The sequence below is a fragment of the Lepidochelys kempii genome, chromosome 7 (assembly GCF_965140265.1).
Source record: "Lepidochelys kempii isolate rLepKem1 chromosome 7, rLepKem1.hap2, whole genome shotgun sequence".
Taxonomy (NCBI): domain Eukaryota; kingdom Metazoa; phylum Chordata; order Testudines; family Cheloniidae; genus Lepidochelys; species Lepidochelys kempii.
This window is the reverse complement of record NC_133262.1, coordinates 106,773,902-106,796,010: the sequence shown is the minus strand read 5'-3', so window position 1 is coordinate 106,796,010 and position 22,109 is coordinate 106,773,902. Positions and strand designations below refer to the sequence as shown.

At 40.1% G+C, this 22,109-nt stretch overlaps 1 protein-coding gene across 1 annotated transcript in view; it reads left to right on the top strand.

Annotated features, from left to right (window-relative positions):
- The window catches only part of LOC140915208 (scavenger receptor cysteine-rich domain-containing protein DMBT1-like), a 194,593-nt gene that overhangs the window by 1,586 nt on the left and 170,898 nt on the right, over positions 1-22,109 (top strand). The window contains 9 exon segments of the mRNA XM_073354781.1: positions 8,876-8,914; positions 9,136-9,447; positions 10,511-10,588; positions 11,722-11,739; positions 12,908-13,216; positions 13,740-13,769; positions 18,622-18,946; positions 21,442-21,459; positions 21,627-21,988. Coding sequence (XP_073210882.1) covers positions 8,876-8,914; positions 9,136-9,447; positions 10,511-10,588; positions 11,722-11,739; positions 12,908-13,216; positions 13,740-13,769; positions 18,622-18,946; positions 21,442-21,459; positions 21,627-21,988 — 1,491 coding nt within the window.

Below are 22,109 nucleotides of genomic sequence, written 5' to 3'. Positions count from 1 at the left end.
GAGCAGGGATTTGAATTTGTCTCCCCCGTTGCAGGAGAGCACCCCAGGAACTGAGATAGGGGACATTTGGTGTGGGGCTCGTGCACGCTCTTCTTTTGCACTGTTCCACTTGTATAAATAATTAGTCATTGGAGCAGGAACTTGAGCGTGGGTGTCTCACTTTCTGAGGGCACGCCCTACTGTTGAACTAAAGGTCATAAGGAAGCGGCCACCATCCTCCCCCCTGTTAGTTTGTTAATCTAGCCCTTTATTTCCTTTGCTTTTAGTTTAAAAATGCTCCAAACCACAACCTCCAAACCTCCAAAATAGGTCATTTTCATAATTTTTTTTAGCACTTTCAGTTTCAGGTCAACTCAAATAGATTTTCATTATTATTTTTTGGAAAGTGCCAGAGAACTGAAAAAATAACTTCCGGTGACCTTTAATTTACCAATAGCATTGTGCTTTGATTCCAAATTTACAATTTGACCCTGAGGATTTTGAGACTTTAAAGTTGCAAAAACAGGAGTTTGTATAACCAAATTTGATGTGTTTATAGATAAATGAGCAGTTTTGCTAGTGCTCTTTGTGCATCTGTAGCTAAATTTATCCTTACTGTACACGCTGCTTGCAAATAGGGACATGTTTACTTGAAGCATTTATTTGGCAGCTTCAGAGGTACAGATATTATGGGTCCATGACCAGAAGAAAAACCCCCGGAGGTGATACCTTTTCAGAAATTGGGAGGTGGGAAATTGGATACATTATTTTGTGTTTAGTCTCAGGCCAACATTTTTATTCGTGGGAAATTTTGGTACAATTTACTTGAGCCATTTTTGATTTTTTTTTCAAGCTTAAATAATATTGTCAGCTTTGCAACATTGATTCAGTCATTCTTTCTTTGTGCTCAGTTAACTAAAAACAACAACAAAAAACATACACCACCCTTCTAACTTGGCTGGGTATGGGTTTAGTGCACAATGATTTGGTAAGTGTGAACAAATTGATCATGAAATAAAGATATTGATTATGGAATGTTTTCCTTACCAGTAGGAATACACTTCAATAGAGTTGCCTGGATGTAAGTGTAATTATTAATTATATATCCCATACGGAATACTCTATAGGGTTACATAATTCTATAGGAATGTAATCGGGGTTGCTAGAGATTATTCTAAAAATAATAAAATATAATAGTAGTGATGTCCTTTCTATAGGTTTATGAATCGTATAGAAATTTATAATAGGAATATCAATCCCTATTAAACTCTGTAGAACAGTTAAAATTATAGGGTATAATTTTCTATTAAATTCTATAGCACTTCTCTGTAAGAGAGACCAGGTGGGTGAGGTAATATCTTTTATTGGAGTAACTTCTCTGGGTAAGAGAACAACAAACATTTCCATTAGATGCATTTGGCCAATATCTGCAGTCATTTGCGCTAGGACAGTCCCAACTGTGGCACTGGATAGCTAACTGTAATGAATATTGTATTTGATTATAAATTGGAAATGTGCTGTGGAAATGGACCCTGCGCTGTGTCCTGCAATTTTTAAATGCCAGTGTTTGAATCAGCCCCATCAGTATAAGCTTATGATAGGGGCATTGCGTCTCCAACTGCATCCCACTGCTTTCCTGCAGACTAGGGTGACCAGATAGCAAGTATGAAAAATCAGAATGGGGGTGGGGGGTAATAGGTGTCTAAATAAGAAAATGTCCTGAATATCAGGACTGTCCCTATAAAACTGTGACATCCAGTCACAAAATCACGTAGATTGCTCCTTTACCCCTCACCCCCATCAGCCACTCAACAGAGCAGAAAAGAAGAAATGATGAGAACCAACAACCAGTTATGGCTCTCCGATTCTCTATCCCAAGCCCAGTGCAGCTGGTTTAACGTGTCAGCTGACTATGATCCCCAAGACTGAAGGCCACACCACACAGTCAGTAGACCTTCACCAGCCTTACGTAGTATTTTAATACCTGCTAATACAATGAGTGAACAAGAGCCCTGACCCCCATTACAAGTCAGCTTGTTCAGCTTTTAATGTGGGGAAGAGGCAACAAACAGGCAGGCAAGGCTAGTGTTGCCCAAATCCCTATGTCTGATTCTGATCATAGACTCCAAAAGGAACTGCTGGAGATGACACTGTGTTACAGCACTACTTCCCATTTCAATGGCACGGTCACGCAAAGTCAGGGTGCAAGATTAAATTTTTCCATAGTGTATTCACTACAGAGAGGGACTCAAATAATGGATTTTGGATCTGAATCTGAACTTGCCCAAAGTTTGGTGGGTTCTCAGATTGGTTTAATGGTTAGAGCCCATTTTTTATTCGAATGTGTTCTGAATGACTGAGATGTTTCCTGTTTTTATAACACTGCAATTAGTATATAAAATGGAAAATAAATGCATGTGCTTTGAGCTGTTTTAAGAAGTATCAAACCTAAATCAAAAGAAAGCTGCTTACCTGTTAAAGCATTACACCGAACTATTAGACAGTTGTACAAACAACTAAACCTTAATAGTAACATCGACTGTTTTGGTACCCATTGCACAAAGTAATCTAATTGGATCTTCAAGGGTGAGATATATGGAGTTACTGCCTTGTTCAAATATTCCAGCCCCGTCAAAGATGGGAATTGTCTAGTCTGGGCTCTGATTGGTTTTCCCACTACTGTTAAAATGATCATCCACTAACATGCATTTCTGGGGAGATTGAATATTTGATCCCTGCAAAATCACTACTTGCTAATAAAGCAATATACTTGTTGATGAAGCAGTGGGTATGGAACCACTTTATATGTCTAATTCATAGTACTAGCGACATTCTATTGTTGTTTATTGTAATATTCACCATAGCATGATCCAATATTCACCACTTTAACTGAATATAGCTTCTTTTTTAAAAATGACATAGCTACCACCAGTAGTTTAGCTGGATCCAGCTGAAGTATGTCAGGGTGACAGGCCCCTTATGAACAAGATAGGCCTGATTCTGATCTCACATACTGACTTTAGACCAGTAAAACCAATTGACTTAAATGGAGCATATCTTGTTTCTCACTTTTGTGAGATTAGAATCAGGCCCTGCGCAGAGACAGATTATGTAGTTTAACGCTGGAACCAAGAAGAGGCCAAGGAACAAGAATATGTTTGGCCAACGTGTTCAAAGTCTTTAGAAATTATTTTTTTCTAGCTATTTGACATCAATAAAAACTATACTAGATTTAACGTTATAGCTGTTTGAGTTATTTCTAAATATGTTTGAGAGAGAAATGGCTGAATTAATAGTGGTATTGTCCCTTGGTCAGTTGATTTTTCCAAGAAAAACTCATGCTCAGTGAAAAGAAAATCATCTTTTGTTGGATGGTTTATTTTGAATGAATGTCTTTCATGGAGCTAAAAGATTTAGCACCACCTTGTGGACACACATATTTTAAAAATTATTATTTATCTTTATTACAATAGTGGCTTCAAACACATTATAAGCTTCCCTGAAGAGCTTACAAAATGAGCTAAGACAAGATGCAACATGCTGGTTTAACAAGCAATGGGGGAGGAAGGGGAAAGCTCAGTGGCTTCATAGGCTAGCTATGTGCACAGTTAGGTTACAAATACTTTTGATTGTAGGCTATAAATCATCATGTGGGGAATAGATGGCCAGCCCTCTGTGGAGAAAGAGGTGGTTAGGGACTATTTAGAAAAGCTGGACGTGCACAAGTCCATGGGGCCGGACGAGTTGCATCCGAGAGTGCTAAAGGAATTGGCGGCTGTGATTGCAGAGCCATTGGCCATTATCTTTGAAAACTCGTGGTGAAGGGGGGAAGTCCCAGATGACTGGAAAAAGGCTAGTGTAGTGCCAATCTTTAAAAAAGGGAAGGAGGAGGATCCTGGGAACTACAGGCCAGTCAGCCTCACCTCAGTCCCCGGAAAAATCATGGAGCAGGTCCTCAAAGAATCAATCCTGAAGCACTTACATGAGAGGAAAGTGATCAGGAAGAGTCAGCATGGATTCACCAAGGGAAGGTCATGCCTGACTAATCTAATCGCCTTCTATGATGAGATTACTGGTTCTGTGGATGAAGGGAAAGCAGTGGATGTATTGTTTCTTGATTTTAGCAAAGCTTTTGACACGGTTTCCCACAGTATTCTTGTCAGCAAGTTAAAGAAGTATGGGCTAGATGAATGCGCTATAAGGTGGATAGAAAGTTGGCTAGATTGTCGGGCTCAGTGGGTAGTGATCAATGGCTCCATGTCTAGTTGGCAGCCGGTGTCAAGTGGAGTGCCCCAGGGGTCGGTCCTGGGGCCGGTTTTGTTCAATATCTTCATAAATGATTTGGAGGATGGTGTGGATTGCACTCTCAGCAAATTTGCGGATGATACTAAACTGGGAGGAGTGGTAGATACGCTGGAGGGCAGGGATAGGATACAGAGGGACCTAGACAAATTGGAGGATTGGGCCAAAAGAAATCTGATGAGGTTCAATAAGGATAAGTGCAGGGTCCTGCACTTAGGACGGAAGAACCCAAAAATGCACAGCTACAGACTAGGGACCAAATGGGTAGGCAGCAGTTCTGCGGAAAAGGACCTAGGGGTTACAGTGGACGAGAAGCTAGATATGAGTCAACAGTATGCCCTTCTTGCCAAGAAGGCCAATGGCATTTTGGGATGTATAAGTAGGGGCATTGCCAGCAGATCGAGGGACGTGACCGTTTCCCTCTATTCGACATTGGTGAGGCCTCATCTGGAGTACTGTGTCCAGTTTTGGGCCCCACACTACAAGAAGGATGTGGATAAATTGGAGAGAGTCCAGCGAAGGGCAACAAAAATGATTAGGGGTCTGAAACACATGACTTATGAGGAGAGGCTGAGGGAACTGGGATTGTTTAGTCTGCGGAAGAGAAGAATGAGGGGGGATTTGATAGCTGCTTTCAACTACCTGATGAGAGGTGGTTCCAGAGAGGATGGTTCTAGACTATTCTCAGTGATAGCAGAGGACAGGACAAGGAGTAATGGTCTCAAGTTGCAGTGGGGGAGGTTTAGGTTGGATATTAGGAAAAACATTTTCACTAGGAGGGTGGTAAAACACTGGAATGCGTTACCTAGGGAGATGGTAGAATCTCCTTCCTTAGAAGTTTTTAAGGTCAGGCTTGACAAAGCCCTGGCTGGGATGATTTAATTGGGGATTGTTCCTGCTTTGAGCAGGGGGTTGGACTAGATGACCTCCTGAGGTCCCTTCCAACCCTGATATTCTATGATTCTATGATCATGAAATATGAACGATATTGATGATCCGTCCTTATGACCAGCCTAGCTTTTTTAATCTATCCAGCCATCTCTCTCCCCAATCTTCCTCCTTTCTGCTGAGAAGTTCTTTGCTTTTTTTACAGAGTGCTAGAAATGCCAGCCTTTTTTGTAGCTGTTGCCACCACCATTACTATTGTGATGTCAGGAGAAAGGAAACCTTGTTCTACAAGGTTCACTGATTTCAGCGTGGTAGCCGTGTTAGGTCTGTATCAGCAAAAACAACGAGGAGTACTTGTGGCACCTTAGAGACTAACAAATTTATTTGGGCATAAGCTTTTTTGGGCTAAAACCCACTTCGTCAGATGCATGGAGTAAAAAATACAGTAGGCAGATATATATACACAGTACATGAAAAGATGGGAGTTGCCTTACCAAGTGGGGGAGGTCAGTGCTAACGAGACAACTCAATTAAAGTGGAAGTGGGCTATTATCAACAGGAAGAAAAATCACTTTTGTAGTGGTAATGAGGCCAATGTAATCAGGGTGGCCCATTTCAAACAGTTGACAAGAAGGTGTGAGTAACAACAGGGGGAAATTAGCATAGGGAAATTAGTTTCTAGTTTTTGTAGTGACCCATCCACTTCCAGTCTTTATTCAGGCCTAATTTGATGGTGTCTAGTTTGCAAATTAATTCCAGTTCTGCAGTTTCTCTTTGGAGTATGTTTTTGAAGTTTTGTTGTTGAAGAATTGCCACTTTTAAGTCTGTTATTGAGTGTCCAGGGAGATTGAAGTGTTCTCCAACATGTTTTTGAACGTTATAACTCTTGATGACGGATTTGTGTCCATTTATTCTTTTTCATAGAGACTGTCCGGTTTGGCCAACGTACATGGCAGCAGGGCATTGCTGGCACATGATGGCATATATCACATTGGTAGAAGTGCAGATGAATGAGCCCCTGATGGTGTGGCTGATGTGGTTAGGTCCTACGATGGTGTCCCTTGAATAGATATGTGGACAGAGTTGGCAATGGGGTTTATTGCAGGGATACGTTCCTGGGTTGGTGTTTCTGTTGTGTGGTGTGTAGTTGGCTTGAACAACCTCTTGAACCCCATCATTTCACTTTCATCATCTTTTTCTTGCCTTCGTGAATTCTTTTTGTTTCAGGCGTATTCATGCCTGCTGTAACTCGGTTACAGTTTGATGTGCTAAAGCTAACAGCCTCCATACTGACTTAGAGCATTTTAATATCTTCAATTTTGATTTTAGGGACTTTAGACCAGCTTTCTCCATTTTAATTTTTTTTAATTACCCCTTTCAAAATTTTAATTCTACATTTCACATTTTTGGTCCCTTTCTTCTCCTGAGAATGTTGAACTTGTTTATATTGCATTATTACATGGTAATAGGACAGCTAAAGGTTCTTTTTGAATCAGCTCCCATTTCTTCCTTAGGACATAATTCAGAGTAACCCAGCGTACTGTGTGCTCTAAAACTAGCTGTCCTAAGAAGTTAAAGTGCGGAAAAATTGCTTCTGTAAAACTTGTCTTCATTTGACACGACCAATTTATAGGTGGGTGGAAAAAGTCACACATTACATATTACATACACAGCTTAGGTTAAAACTTCCCCAAGGTACAATTCCTTTCCTTGTACTTGGACGGTATTGCTGCCACCACCAAGTGATTTACACAAAAGTTCAGGAAAAAGGTCACTTGGCTCCCTGTTCCCCCAAAATATTCCCCCAAGCCTCTTCACCCCCTTTCCTGGGGAGGCTTAAGAATAATGTGAGTACCGACCAGACCCTTTGTCTCTAGGACACTGAAAATCAAACAGGTTCTTAAAGGAAGAACTTTATTTAAAGAGAAAGTAAAAGAATCGCACCTGTAAAATCAGTATGGAAGGTAACTTTACGGGCTAAAAGAAGATTTAAACACAGAGGATTCCCCTTTAGGCTCAGCTTCAAAGTTACAAAAAACAGGACTAAAACTCCCTCTTAGCATAGGGAAAAGTCACAAGCTAAAACAAAAGATAATCTAACGCATTTCCTTGCCTTTACTTACAATTTGTGTAATTTTAGATGTATTATTGCAGGTATGTTTTCAGGAGATGTTTTATCTGCTTGGTCTCTCTCTCCATTCAGAGAGGGAACAAACAAAGGCATGGTCTACACTGAGAGGGGGCGGGGGGAATCGATCTAAGTTACGCAACTTCAGCTACATGAATAACATAACTGAAGTTGACGTACTTAGATCGACTGACCGTGGTGTCTCCACTGCAGTGAGTCGACTGCTGCCACTCCCCCATCGACTCTGCCTGCACCTCTCGCCGAACTGGAGTACAGGAGTTGACAGGAGAGTGCTCGGGGTTCGATTTATCACGTCTAGACTAGACACGATAAATCGATCCCCGCTGGATCGATCGCTGCCTGCTGATCCGGCGGGTGGTGAAGACATACCCAAAGAGAGCCCAAACAAAACCCCCACCCCCGGATCTGAAAGTATCTTCTTTCCTCATTGGTCCTTTTGGTCAGGTGCCAACCAGGTTATTTGAGCTTCTTAACCCCTTCAGTACATCTGGCCAGGAGGGATTTTATGCTACTGCATACATAAAGTTGTCACCCTTCCCTTTATATTTATGACAGGACATTTCAGCTAAAATATTTCAGCTGTTACAAAAATAAGAGGAGGGAAAACATGTTGTTTTGCCCAGGTTAAAATAATTCTTCCAACTGTTTCACTGAAGAGTTCTAGTGCTTCCAGGATTGGGTGTGGGTATTTGAAATTTAGCGGAAGGGATGTGCATTTTGCCATTCATCTGAAAATTCACCCTAGGTCTCTACTTATGCTTCTGTTATCTTCCTGCAGAAACACCGGAATCCACTCCATCATGGCTCTGGTACACAACTGGCAAGTGCTAAGTCATTCTGGTTTCATTAAAATGTTTCTCTCTGATAGGGTTCTGTGCTAGAAATGTTTTGAAACTGAAGCCTATGCTTTTAGAGTAGAATTTCCAAATGAACTGAAATGAGAGAAAGGACAGGTTGAATAGCAATACTAAGGGCAAATTTGAAACGTGGTACAGGCAATAAATGTTTTGTTGAACTGTAGAGGTCCATTACACACCCTTACTCTTGTATACTGTACCCTCAGAACACTGAGATGTGGAGAATAAATATAGTTTTTTTTCAGTCCAGCCAACTCTGTCATTTCTGTTCCATCACTCCCTCCCGAGAAGAGAACAAGATCTTCACGTTTAGATTTCCCTGCTAGCCTCTCTGGCCAGAACCTAAATAGGTCATTCCCCAGGAGACATTAAGGCACTTTTCTGACTCTTAAGATATGGTCATTCCTTGGTTTTGAAAGGAGAATATCTAGCATGATAACGAAAGAGAAAGGGAAAACATAGGCGTAATAACAGTGAGCAACAAGAGCTTATGAAGAACACACCTTGGGAGAAAAAAAAGATTGCTTTTTAAATTAACACAATGCATGAAAGAAGGCAGTAGAGGTAATATATCTTACTTCAGTAAGATGTCTGGTACACTGTTCTAGAAATATTCCTTAGAAGTTTTAATCTGATTTAACTTCAGTACACTCAGGATTTGTGGGTTCTCTAATTGTCCCTTCTTTGTCTTTTCTTGCAGCAAGCACTCCGTTTCCTCCAGGGAGAACCACACCAAGTGGTAAGTGCTGTCTTGCCCTTGATTTACTAAAATTTATTTTTTTACTGTGGGATTCGACATCATACTGATCCATATGTGTGACCTGATCTGGACATGTAATCCCCAGAAGTGGTCAAATGTGGTTTCATATGTGTGTCAGATTGACCCCAGTTGTCACGGTTTTACCAAGAGGGAAAGAACTAACTAATGTGTTAATAATCATTCCCTTACATCTATTTTAGGGCTGGCATTGCGACTGGTGAATTCATTTAGCAGATGTGAGGGTCGTGTTGAAGTCTATTACGCAGGATCCTGGGGGACAGTGTGTGATGATTCTTGGGATCTCAATGACGCCAATGTTGTGTGCAGGCAGCTTGGATGTGGATATGGTGTTGCAGCAAAGACCAATGCCTATTACGGTCAAGGCTCAGGAAATATTGTTCTGGATGATGTGAGATGCAAAGGATGGGAATACAGTCTATGGGACTGTCCTCATTCAGGATGGCTCTCTCATAACTGTGGTCATTCTGAAGATGCCGGTGTCATCTGCTCAGGTAAATACCAAGAGTTTGCAGGTGTCTTGCAGGTGCATGACCACGCTTTTCACCATGTCAAAGATGTTTTTGAAAGTCACATTACAAGGTTTTCAATACATGAAATACAGTTTTTGGGACTGGATCCCATACTAAAAAGGCCGCTTTTCTACTTCCTCAAACATTAGTTCCATGCTTCAATCAGGCAGCCAGTTAGTTCCATGATGAATGTGGTTTTGCTAACATAGAATAAAGATATACAAGAAAAAAAAAAGGTGATGGGGAGGGGAATCACCCTAGGATAGCCAAGTACTGCTTACATTAGTCTGAAGTTCCAAAGGGCAGCATCTGTCAACCAGGGTTAGTTTTCTGTTCTGGTAACCTCACTTCCTTTGAAAGTAGAATACTGTAGTGGTGATAGGGCATGGAAATGGGATGTGGGAAACCTAGATATTATTCATGACTCTGCCATGCCACTTAGCTTCTTTCGGCCTCATTCACCAAAAAAGTAAAATAGGGATAATAAATATAATATTGAGCAAAACTGATATAAATATAAAATCTTGCAATTGACACCATGCTCTCTCTGACTGAAGGGATGTCTCTTGAACAATGGATGATGGGATCTCGTTTTGGATCTATTAAAATGTCAATTTAAAATAATGTTTAGGCCATGTCCTCAGTTGATATAAATTGGTGTAACTCCAGTCAAGCCAATGGATCTACACTAATTTACAGCAGCAAAGCACTGGTCCTGTGTGTTTCCTTGGTTCTTTGGGGCATTCAGAAATTAGCCAGTTGTATATAAACAGCTTATAAGTCATCTTACAACCTTGAATAAATACTGAATAAAACACAAGCAAACATACAAAATTCCCAAACTATATTCCCATGTCATTTTGTGTTAAAGGAAAGAAGAAGAAAATTTTGTGCCGCAATATTCATAAAAAGAAAAGGTTTCTAAGAAAGTAATTTAAAATATCACAGTAGTAATACAGAAATTTGTGTATATTAAGCAATAAAATAATTGATTCTTGTGTCCACATTAAAAAAATATCTATTTTTGTCTTTGTTTTCTCAAAAGAGAGCACTACACCCACTTATGAAACTAATACAACCATTCCTGACACCACAACTACGACGCCAGAGCCAACTACCACCTGTAAGCCCTATTTTATCTTTGCTAATATTGTATCTATTCTATATAGTACCCACCTACTGAAAATATAGACTAGAATTTTACAATTTAATGACCATATTCACTGAAATGAAATCACTAGCGCGAGGACTGGATGATGGAGCTAGGCTGTTCTCAGTGGTGGCAGATGCGACAGAACAAGAAGTAATAGTCTCAAGTTGCAGTGTGGAAGATCTAGGCTGGATATTAGGAAAAACTATTTCACTGGGAGGGTGGTGAAGCACTGGAATGGGTTACCTAGAGAGGTGGTGGAATCTGCATGTTTAGAGGTTTTTAAGGCCCGGCTTAACAAAGCCCTGGCTGGGATGATTTAATTGGGGTTGGTACTGCTTTGAGAAGGGGGTTGGACTAGATGACCTCCTGAGGTCTCTTCCAACCCTAATTTTCTATGATTCTATGACTTCAGAAGACTAAGCATATGAATAATAACTGTGGGCAACATGAGCTTTGGAAGATTGCATCATAGGAGAAAAAAAATTATCACTGTTTTTGAGAAACAGAGTGAATGAAGAAGGCCGTGGCTATAATGTATCTGGACTGAGATATAAGAGATCTGGTCACTATATCAGAAACATTCCTTGGACACTTTAGTTAATATTGGCTTGAACCTAAGTATTGTCACATGGATTAAAATAGAAAGATGAATGCTTAAAGAAGCATTGTGATGTGCAGCAATGTATCAACTTGAGTTGTAGCGAGCAGAGAGTTTTCGCAGGGACTGATCCCAGAGGAGGGTTTCAGAGGGGGCTGGTAATATCTATGGGTGTCTGAAGTCAGAACTGCTCTGATATGCTACCGTAAGCCTGGAGGCAGCAGCTCCTCATGGGAGAGAATGTAGTCACAGAACAGCCAGCCCCTCTCACACCTTGCCATAAACCTCCCTTTCTGCAGGGGTATAGGGAGCACCGCAAGCGGAGTTTTGTGGCACACACAATGTGCACCCCCTACGAAGGTCTTTCTAGTGCCAAACAACATTGGATGTGAGAAAATTATGCTTTCTGAACAAGTTACTATGTTTATACAGGAAAAAAGATAAAGCTTTCTAGAAGCCTAAGTATTTTGTACTAATATAGTTTGTGTTATGTGCTTTTTTTCAGTTGAAACAATCAGTGATGGTGAGCCTGTCTACATACAGTATTGTTTACATTTATATTGATTTTAATTTACAATGTTATGCATTTAGCTAACAACTTTCTGTGTTCTGGTTTGGAAAATGACAATGCCCTGTGAATTTAATTATGATTGTCATGAAATTGAAATTGAAGCCTTGGAAATATGAGTCAGCAGTGTGCCCTTGTTGCCAAGAAGGCCAATGGCATTTTGGGATGTATAAGTAGGGGCATAGCGAGCAGATCGAGGGATGTGATCGTTCCCCTCTATTCAACATTGGTGAGGCCTCATCTGGAGTACTGTGTCCAGTTTTGGGCCCCACACTACAAGAAGGATGTGGATAAATTGGAGAGAGTCCAGCGAAGGGCAACAAAAATGATTAGGGGTCTGAAACACATGACTTATGAGGAGAGGCTGAGGGAACTGGGATTGTTTAGTCTGCGGAAGAGAAGAATGAGGGGGGATTTGATAGCTGCTTTCAACTACCTGAGAGGTGGTTCCAGAGAGGATGGTTCTAGGCTATTCTCAGTGGTAGAAGAGGACAGGACAAGGAGTAATGGTCTCAAATTGCAGCGGGGGAGGTTTAGGTTGGATATTAGGAAAAACATTTTCACTAGGAGGGTGGTGAAACACTGGAATGCGCTACCTAGGGAGATGGTAGAATCTCCTTCCTTAGAAGTTTTTCAGGTCAGGCTTGACAAAGCCCTGGCTGGGATGATTTAATTGGGGATTGGTCCTGCTTTGAGCAGGGGGTTGGACTAGATGACCTCCTGAGGTCCCTTCCAACCCTGATATTCTATGATTCTAAATGAGAAGTGAGTTTCATGCTTGGGAAAAATAGTTCAGAGTGCTGGATCACAAAGTCTCCTATTCATTCACAGAAAAAGCACAGCACAAGCCATGGCTACGCGGGCCAACATTCCTCATTTGGTGGGACCTCTCGTGTGAGGCACATTGACCACTGAGTCCTTGGCCTCTCTGCTGAGATAATCATGTCAACTAGGATAGTGCTATGGCCAACGAGGAGCTAAAGGAGGGGCACTAGCTTCTCAATAAATGGCATTGCATTGCCAGTATGGGACAAATTTTAATTGGTAACCAAAAAGCATTAAAACATCGCCATGTGAAAATGGACAAATAGTCTAGCAATCAATTGATTTATGTCTTTCACAGAGCTGGTGCTAGGACTTGCAAATGGGCCAAACCACTGTGCAGGTCGTGTTGAAATCCTTTACTATGGAGGCTGGGTAAAAGTTTGTGGTGATTTGTGGGACATGAACGATGCACGAGTTGTGTGCAGGCAACTGGGCTGTGGTGAGCCTGTTGCTGCTCTGAGAAATAGCTATTTTGGAGAAGGCTGGGCAAGTCCTTGGATGACTAATGTGAACTGCACTGGCTCTGAAGACTTTTTGTGGTCTTGCCCTTATGAACACCCACACTATTCATGTGGCGTTTATGGAGATGCTAGTGTCATATGTGCAGGTATGTATTCTCTTTTATTGCATATCTGTAGCTTTTATACTCAGCGAATCAGCTTTGTGTTTGTTGTAAGATAGACTAAGGATTGTACTTTTAAAAGTTTTGCTTTACACTTTTTCTTTCAGTATAGATCATATTCTTAGCAAAAATACACTTCAAATATGTAATCCATACTTTAAAGGAAAGTTCATTTAGGTGTTGATGCAGATTATACCGATGAGTGATATCATGAACCATCTAGTGTGTGTAGGTCAGGAGTTTTATCAGCTGGGTTAGTATGGTCCCAATCCAACATCTCTTAAGGTCAAGGGATATTTCTCCATTAACTTTAGTGGGATTTGGTTTGAGTCACAGGAAGCAGAATTTTATTATCTGTGGGTTATTCCAATGATTAATATAATTAAGTTTTTGTAAACATGGTGTTTCATGCTTCTGCTTTGTTGATTTGAAACATGACATCCTCAATGAAGGACCCATCCAATAGGAATGTCCCAGGTCTAAAAGTCTGATGTTTCTACATCAACAGGTTCTGGACTAACAGCGCCTCCAGAAACAGGTAACTCAAGATTTATACTTTGCCTTGTAAATTATGGACTTGATCCTGTTAGATGCTGAGCAATCTGGCTCTAATTCAGCAAAGCATTTAAGCACAGGCTTAAATGTATGCCCTTAAATAGTCCTATTGCAGTCAGTGAGACCACTCATGTGTTTAAATATTTTGCTGGACCAAAGCCAGACTGCTCAGTACCTGGCTGAATAGGTTCTATATGTTGAACTGCGCATCTCCGGAATCTGTACTTGAGTGTCTAAAGGCGCTTACAATGCAGGTATAATAGACGGGAACTCTAACCAGAAGTGTATAATACTGCTATACAAGAGGCTGAGCTGCTGCTATTAAGAAATGAAACAAAGGAGCTGTTAGATGCAATCTCTTACATTTTTTTCTTGCTGAAAAAGAAACAATGTAATGTTTTGAAAGTATTGGTCTTCATTGTAGGCACTGAAAAGTTTTATCTCCTTTGGTTGTGGCTATTAAAACTGTAATAAGTACTCCTCAGGGAATACAGGAAAAAGCTGATGTACCCAAAACTATAGTTGTGGGCATGGAATTCACAAGAACTACACATCTAGATAAGCCCCTGTTTAGTTGATACTAAATAATAAGAAAGGAAAGATTCCTTCCAGAAGATTCTGCGGCACCACTTTATATTTGGCTCTGTAATAATGTTTAGTCCAGATCCTCACCCCATTTGAATTGGTGTGGCTGATCCAAGTCAATGTATCTACTCCGTTGTACACCAGCAGGGGATCTGGCTCTGCGAGATTCCTTGACTATTTGGCACATTCATCAAATTACCCAGTAATAAAGAGATGAACAATTGAGAAGACACCTTTAAACTATAATAATTGTTCAAAGAATAAGAAACAAACAAACACAAATTCCTTCACCATATACTAGGGCTGTCGATTAATTGCAGTTAACTCACACAATTCACTCAAAAAATTAATCATAATTAAAAAAATGAATGGTGATTAATCAGAGTCTTAATTGCACTGTTAAACAATAGAATACCAATTGAAATTTATTAAATATTTTTGGATGTCTTTCTACATTTTCACATATATTGACATCAGTTACAACACAGAATACAAAATATGCAATGCTCACTTTATATTATTATTTTTGATTACAAATATTTGGTCTGTAAAAATGATCAACAAAAGAAATAGTATTTTTCAATCCACCTCATCCAAGTACTGTAGTGCAATCTCTTTATCGTGAAAATGCAGCTTACGAATGTAGATTTTTTTTTCTGTTACATAACTGCACTCAAAGATAAAACAGTGTAAAACTTTAGAGCCTAGAAGTCCACTCAGTCCTGCTTCTTGTTCAGCCAATCACCAAGAGAAACAAGTTTGTTTACATTTATGGGAGATAATGTTGCCCGCTTCTTATTTACAACATCATCTGAAAGTGAGAATAGGCGTTTGCGTGGCACTTTTGTAGCTGGCATTGGAAGGTATTTACATGCCAGATATTTTAAACATTCATATATGCCCCTTCATGCTTCATCCACCATTCCAGAGGACATGCTTCCATGCTGATGGCGCTTGTTAAAAAAATAATGCATTAATTAAATTTGCGACTGAACTCCTTGGGGGAGAATTGTATGCCTCCTGCTCTGTTTTACCCCCATTCTGCCATATGTTTCATGTTATAGCAGTCTCGGATGATGACCCAGTATGTTGTTCATTTCAAGAACACTATCACTGCAGATTTCACAAAATGCAAGGGAGGTACCAATGTGAGATTTCTAAGGATAGATATAGCACTCGACCCAAGGTTTAAGAATCAGAAGTGGTTCCAAAATCTGAGGGGGATGAGGTGTGGAGTATGCTTTCAGAAGTCTTAAAAGAGCAACACTCTGATGCAGAATCTAGAGAACCCAAACCACCAAAAAAGAAAATCAATCTTCTCTGCCGGTGGCATTTGACTCAGATGATGAAAATGAACATGCATTGGTCTGCACTGTTTTGAATCATTATCAAACAGAACCCGTCCTCAGCATGAGTGCATATCATCTGGAATGGTGGTTAAAGCATGAAGGGGCATATGAATCTTCAGTGCATCTGGCACGTAAATATCTCGCGACGCCAGCTACAACAGTGCCATGCAAATGATTGTTCTCGCTTTCAGGTGACAATGTAAATAAGAAGCGGGCAGCATTATCTCCTGCAAATGTAAACAACCTTGTTTGTCTGAGCTGTTGGCTGAACAAGAAGTAGGACGGAGTGGACTTGCAGGCTCTAAAATTTTACATTGTTTTATTTTTGAGTGCAGTTTTTTTGTACATAATTCTACACTTGTAAGTTCAACTTTCATATAAAGAGATTTCACTGCAGTATTTTGTAATGGGGAAATTGAAAAATACTGTTTCTTTCGTTTTTTTACAGTGCAAATATTTGTAATAAAAGTAAGTATAAAGTGAGCACTGTACATTTGCTCTTATGGAGAAGTTGTTGTTCTCTCTCACCAACGGTTCTTATTTCAGTAAAAGATATTATCTGACTCACTTTGTCTCTCTTACAGAGAAGTCCCATAGGATTTAGTAGAAAATTATACCCTATCATTTTAATTGTTCTATAGAGTTTTTCATAGGCATTGATATTCCTGCTATAAAATTCTATAGGGTGATTCACACACCGATAGAAAGGGCATCATCACTATTAAATTTTATAATTTTTAGAATAACTAGCAAACTCTACTGAGTTCCTATAGATGTAATGTCTGTTAAGTCCAAACCCTTTTCCATTGACACCCCTCCTAGTTTACCTCTTTCTGCTCTGAAGCTCCTTCCATTGGTACAGAGACATTTCCATGATTTTTATTTTTGTTTGTTTGCCTGTTTTTGTTGAGCTCCATTATCTAAAGTCCTGCTATTTGTCTAGGACTTTTCCAGGGGATCTCAACCTGCCCCATCTCCTGTTCAGCTGCACTGTCTTCCCTGTTCTTTACTACCAGATGCAGAGTTGTGCTTGTATTATTCACATCCCTGGCAGATGTGTTCGTCTGAGCTGAGCTCTCCTTTGCACTCATCTTGCTAATTAAGGGTTTGATAGTTCCATAATGGCACAGCCCTGCAGTGGGGGTGGTGGAGAGCCAATACAGGGTCCTAGATTAATTTTTTTAATCGCGATTGATTTTTTTGAGTTAATCACGTGAATTAACTGCGATTAATCAACAGCCCTATATAAAAGTTCTAAATATTATTGTTGTTATGTTGATTTATAATAATGTCTTTAAATGTCTTTAAATAATGTCTTTAAATTGTTCAGGTGATTTTCTTAAGGAGCCAATGTGCATTCAGAGGCTGGGATTTAGAGCATGTTTTGCTGTTCCTCAGCTCTTGCATATCGTTGGCTATTTCTATTGCAAATTAATGTTCATCTCCTTGATAGCACAATAACAGGATCCATTGTCATTGTCATAAATGTCTTCTCTAATTGTGCCTTTGTCTTACTACAGCGAGCACTTCTTTCTCTCCAGTGAGCACCACTCTAAACAGTAAGTGTTGTCTCACCTTGTTTTAATAAAATTTCTTCTTTTACTATGGGATTCGGCACCATCTACGTGATCACAAGAACAGCCCTACTAGTTCAGACTAGCAGTTCATCTAGCCCAGAATCCTGCCTTCTAACAGTGGCCAATGCCAGATGCTTCAGAGGGAATGAACAGACAAGGGAAATTTTGAGTGATCAATTTCCTGTCCCAGCTGCTGGCAGTTGGTGGTTTAGGGACACCCAGGGCATGGGGTTGTGTTCCTGACAATTTTGGCTAATAGCCATTGATGGACCTATCCTCCGTGAACTTCTCATTCTTTTATGAACCCAGTTATACATTTGACCTTCACAACATCCTGTGGCAATGAGTTTTACAGGTTTACAGTTTTCATCTATTCCTTTCATCATGATTCCCGTCATTCTGTTAGCTTTTTTGCCTGCCACTGCACATTGAGCAAATGTTTTCACAGAACTACCCGTGATGACTCCAAGATCCCAATTTTGAGTGGTAACAGCTAGTTAAGATGCCATCTTTTTGTATGTACACTTGGGATTACTTTTTCAAATGTAAAAAGAAAAGGAGTACTTGTGGCACCTTAGAGACTAACCAATTTATTTGAGCATGAGCTTTCGTGAGCTACAGCTCACTTCATCAGATGTTTACCGTGGAAACTGCAGCAGACTTTATATACACACAGAAATCATGAAACAATACCTCCTCCCACCCCACTGTCCTGCTGGTAATAGCTTATCTAAAGTGATCAACAGGTGGGCCATTTCCAGGGGATGTGAGAAAACCTTGATCTATGCAGGAAATAGCCCGACTTGATTATGTAAAGAGTTGTCACTTTGGATGGGCTAGCACCAGCAGGAGAGTGAATTTGTGTGGGGGGGTGGAGGGTGAGAAAACCTGGATTTGTGCTGGAAATGGCCCACCTGTTGATCACTTTAGATAAGCTATTACCAGCAGGACAGTGGGGTGGGAGGAGGTATTGTTTCATGATTTCTGTGTGTATATAAAGTCTGCTGCAGTTTCCACGGTAAACATCTGATGAAGTGAGCTGTAGCTCACGAAAGCTCATGCTCAAATAAATTGGTTAGTCTCTAAGGTGCCACAAGTACTCCTTTTCTTTTTGCGAATACAGACTAACACGGCTGTTCCTCTGAAATTTTTCAAATGTGTTTTTCTAATGTTGATTCAGAAATGTGATCTGGCCATGGAATCCCCACAGCAGTCAATTGGATTTCCATACATGGATCAGATTCACCCCAGTTGCCAGAAAGTTATGAAAAGGAATGAAACTATAATGAATGTGCTAATAATCATTCCCTTACATCTATTTTAGAGCTGGCATTGCGACTGGTGAATTCATTTAGCAGATGTGAGGGTCGTGTTGAAGTCTATTACGCAGGATCCTGGGGGACAGTGTGTGATGATTCTTGGGATCTCAATGACGCCAATGTTGTGTGCAGGCAGCTTGGATGTGGATATGGTGTTGCAGCAAAGACCAATGCCTATTACGGCCAAGGCTCAGGAAATATTGTTCTGGATGATGTGAGATGCAAAGGATGGGAATACAGTCTATGGGACTGTCCTCATTCAGGATGGCTCTCTCATAACTGTGGTCATTCTGAAGATGCCGGTGTCATCTGCTCAGGTAAATACCAAGAGTTTGCAGGTGTCTTGCAGGTGCATGACCACGCTTTTCACCATGTCAAAGATGTTTTTGAAAGTCACATTACAAGGTTTTCAATACATGAAATACAGTTTTTGGGACTGGATCCCATACTAAAAAGGCCACTTTTCTACTTCCTCAAACATTAGTTCCATGCTTCAATCAGCCAGCCAGTTAGTTCCATGGTGAATGTGATAGAATAAAGATATACAAGGAAAAAAAAAAGGGGTGGGGTGGGGTGGGGAGAAGCACGCTAGGATAGCCAAGTACTGCTGATATTAGTCTGAAGTTCCAAAGGGCAGCATCTGTCAACCAGGGTTAGTTTTCTGTTCTGGTAACCTCACTTCCTTTGAAAGTAGAATACTGTAGTGGTGATAGGGCATGGAAATGGGATGTGGGAAACCTAGATATTATTCATGACTCTGCCATACCACTTAGCTTCTTTCGGCCTCATTCACCTAAAAAGTAAAACAGGGATAATGAGACATAGTCAACTTCATGAAGCACTTAGAGATCCAAAGATGAAAGCCCTATTTAAGTTTCAGCCGTAATCTTTTGCCCTCAAGAGCGGTAAATTTTTCTGGGAATTTTTTTCACTGAGCTCAGTGGGGAGTCAGGCACATTTTATGGTGTCCCGTCACAAGATATTACAAACATGATGTCTTCAAAGTTTTGCTCTACTTGTTTTCAGACATAATATCCTCCAGTAAAGTCATGCAGCTTCGAATGTCATTTCCCCTTATAATGTTAAAAATACATCTAAGCTAATGCCAGATTTCCCCCCCGCCCCATTCATTAGCAATTTCAAAAAATCATTTGTGGTCTGGATCAAAAACCAAATATTTGAAAATTTCAGTCAATCAAAAAGTTGAGAAAAGTATGTTTCAGGTAATTCAAAACATTTTATTTGAATACAATCACAACGTTTTGGTTTGATTTCAGCTTGTTTCACAGGTTGGGGGTGTTTGTTGTTGTTGTTTTTTAAAAAAGGAGATTTTGAAACTAAAAGTCATTTCAAAGTAAATAAATGAAATATTTCTTTGACATTTTCAAAACCAAATATTCTTAGTGTGGTGTTTGATATTGTAATATAATTGAACAATGAATTGAAACTAGTATGAATTGTGCAATGTTTTGGTGTTGCCGAATCTGCAATTTTGCTGAAAAAAGTTTTGGCCTAAAAATTTTGCCCAATTCTACGGCACTAATAAATACTAAAAACAGTTAATATAATTGCTTATGTTTCTCCCTACTCGCTGCTGGATATCCAACTTCTATGCTTCTATTATCTTCCTGCAGGAACATCAGGATCCACTCCATCATGGCCCTGGTACACAACAACTGGCAAGTGCTAAGTCATTCTGCTTTCATTAAAATGTTTCTCTCTGATACGGCACTAATAAATACTAAAAACTGTTAATATAATTGCTTATGTTTCTCCCTACTCGCTGCTGGATATCCAACTTCTATGCTTCTATTATCTTCCTGCAGGAACAACAGGATCCACTCCATCATGGCCCTGGTACACAACAACTGGCAAGTGCTAAGTCATTCTGCTTTCATTAAAATGTTTCTCTCTGATACGGCACTAATAAATACTAAAAACAGTTAATATAATTGCTTATGTTTCTCCCTACTCGCTGCTGGATATCCAACTTCTATGCTTCTATTATCTTCCTGCAGGAACATCAGGATCCACTCCATCATGGCCCTGGTACACAACAACTGGCAAGTGCTAAGTCATTCTGCTTTCATTAAAATGTTTCTCTCTGATAGGGTTCTGTGCTAGAAATGTTTTGAAACTGTAGCCTATGCTTTTAGAGTAGAATTTCCAAATGAACTGAAATGAGAGAAAGGACAGGTTGAATAGCAATACTAAGGGCAAATTTGAAACGTGGTACAGGCAATAAATGTTTTGTTGAACTGTAGAGGTCCATTGCACACCCTTACTCTTGTATACTGTACCCTCAGAACACTGAGATGTGGAGAATAAATATAGGTTTTTTTCAGTCCAGCCAACTCTGTCATTTCTGTTCCATCACTCCCTCCCGAGAAGAGAACAAGATCTTCATGTTTAGATTTCCCTGCTAGCCTCTCTGGCCAGAACCTAAATAGGTCATTCCCCAGGAGACATTAAGGCACTTTTCTGACTCTTAAGATATGGTCATTCCTTGGTTTTGAAAGGAGAATATCTAGCATGATAACGAAAGAGAAAGGGAAAACATAGGCGTAATAACAGTGAGCAACAAGAGCTTATGAAGAACACACCTTGGGAGAAAAAAAAGATTGCTTTTTAAATTAACACAATGCATGAAAGAAGGCAGTAGAGGTAATATATCTTACTTCAGTAAGATGTCTGGTACACTGTTCTAGAAATATTCCTTAGAAGTTTTAATCTGATTTAACTTCAGTACACTCAGGATTTGTGGGTTCTCTAATTGTCCCTTCTTTGTCTTTTCTTGCAGCAAGCACTCCGTTTCCTCCAGGGAGAACCACACCAAGTGGTAAGTGCTGTCTCGCCCTTGATTTACTAAAATTTATTTTTTTACTGTGGGATTCGACATCATACTGATCCATATGTGTGACCTGATCTGGACATGTAATCCCCAGAAGTGGTCAAATGTGGTTTCATATGTGTGTTAGAATGACCCCAGTTGTCACGGTTTTACCAAGAGGGAAAGAACTAACTAATGTGTTAATAATCATTCCCTTACATCTATTTTAGGGCTGGCATTGCGACTGGTGAATTCATTTAGCAGATGTGAGGGTCGTGTTGAAGTCTATTACGCAGGATCCTGGGGGACAGTGTGTGATGATTCTTGGGATCTCAATGACGCCAATGTTGTGTGCAGGCAGCTTGGATGTGGATATGGTGTTGCAGCAAAGACCAATGCCTATTATGGTCAAGGCTCAGGAAATATTGTTCTGGATGATGTGAGATGCAAAGGATGGGAATACAGTCTATGGGACTGTCCTCATTCAGGATGGCTCTCTCATAACTGTGGTCATTCTGAAGATGCCGGTGTCATCTGCTCAGGTAAATACCAAGAGTTTGCAGGTGTCTTGCAGGTGCATGACCACGCTTTTCACCATGTCAAAGATGTTTTTGAAAGTCACATTACAAGGTTTTCAATACATGAAATACAGTTTTTGGGACT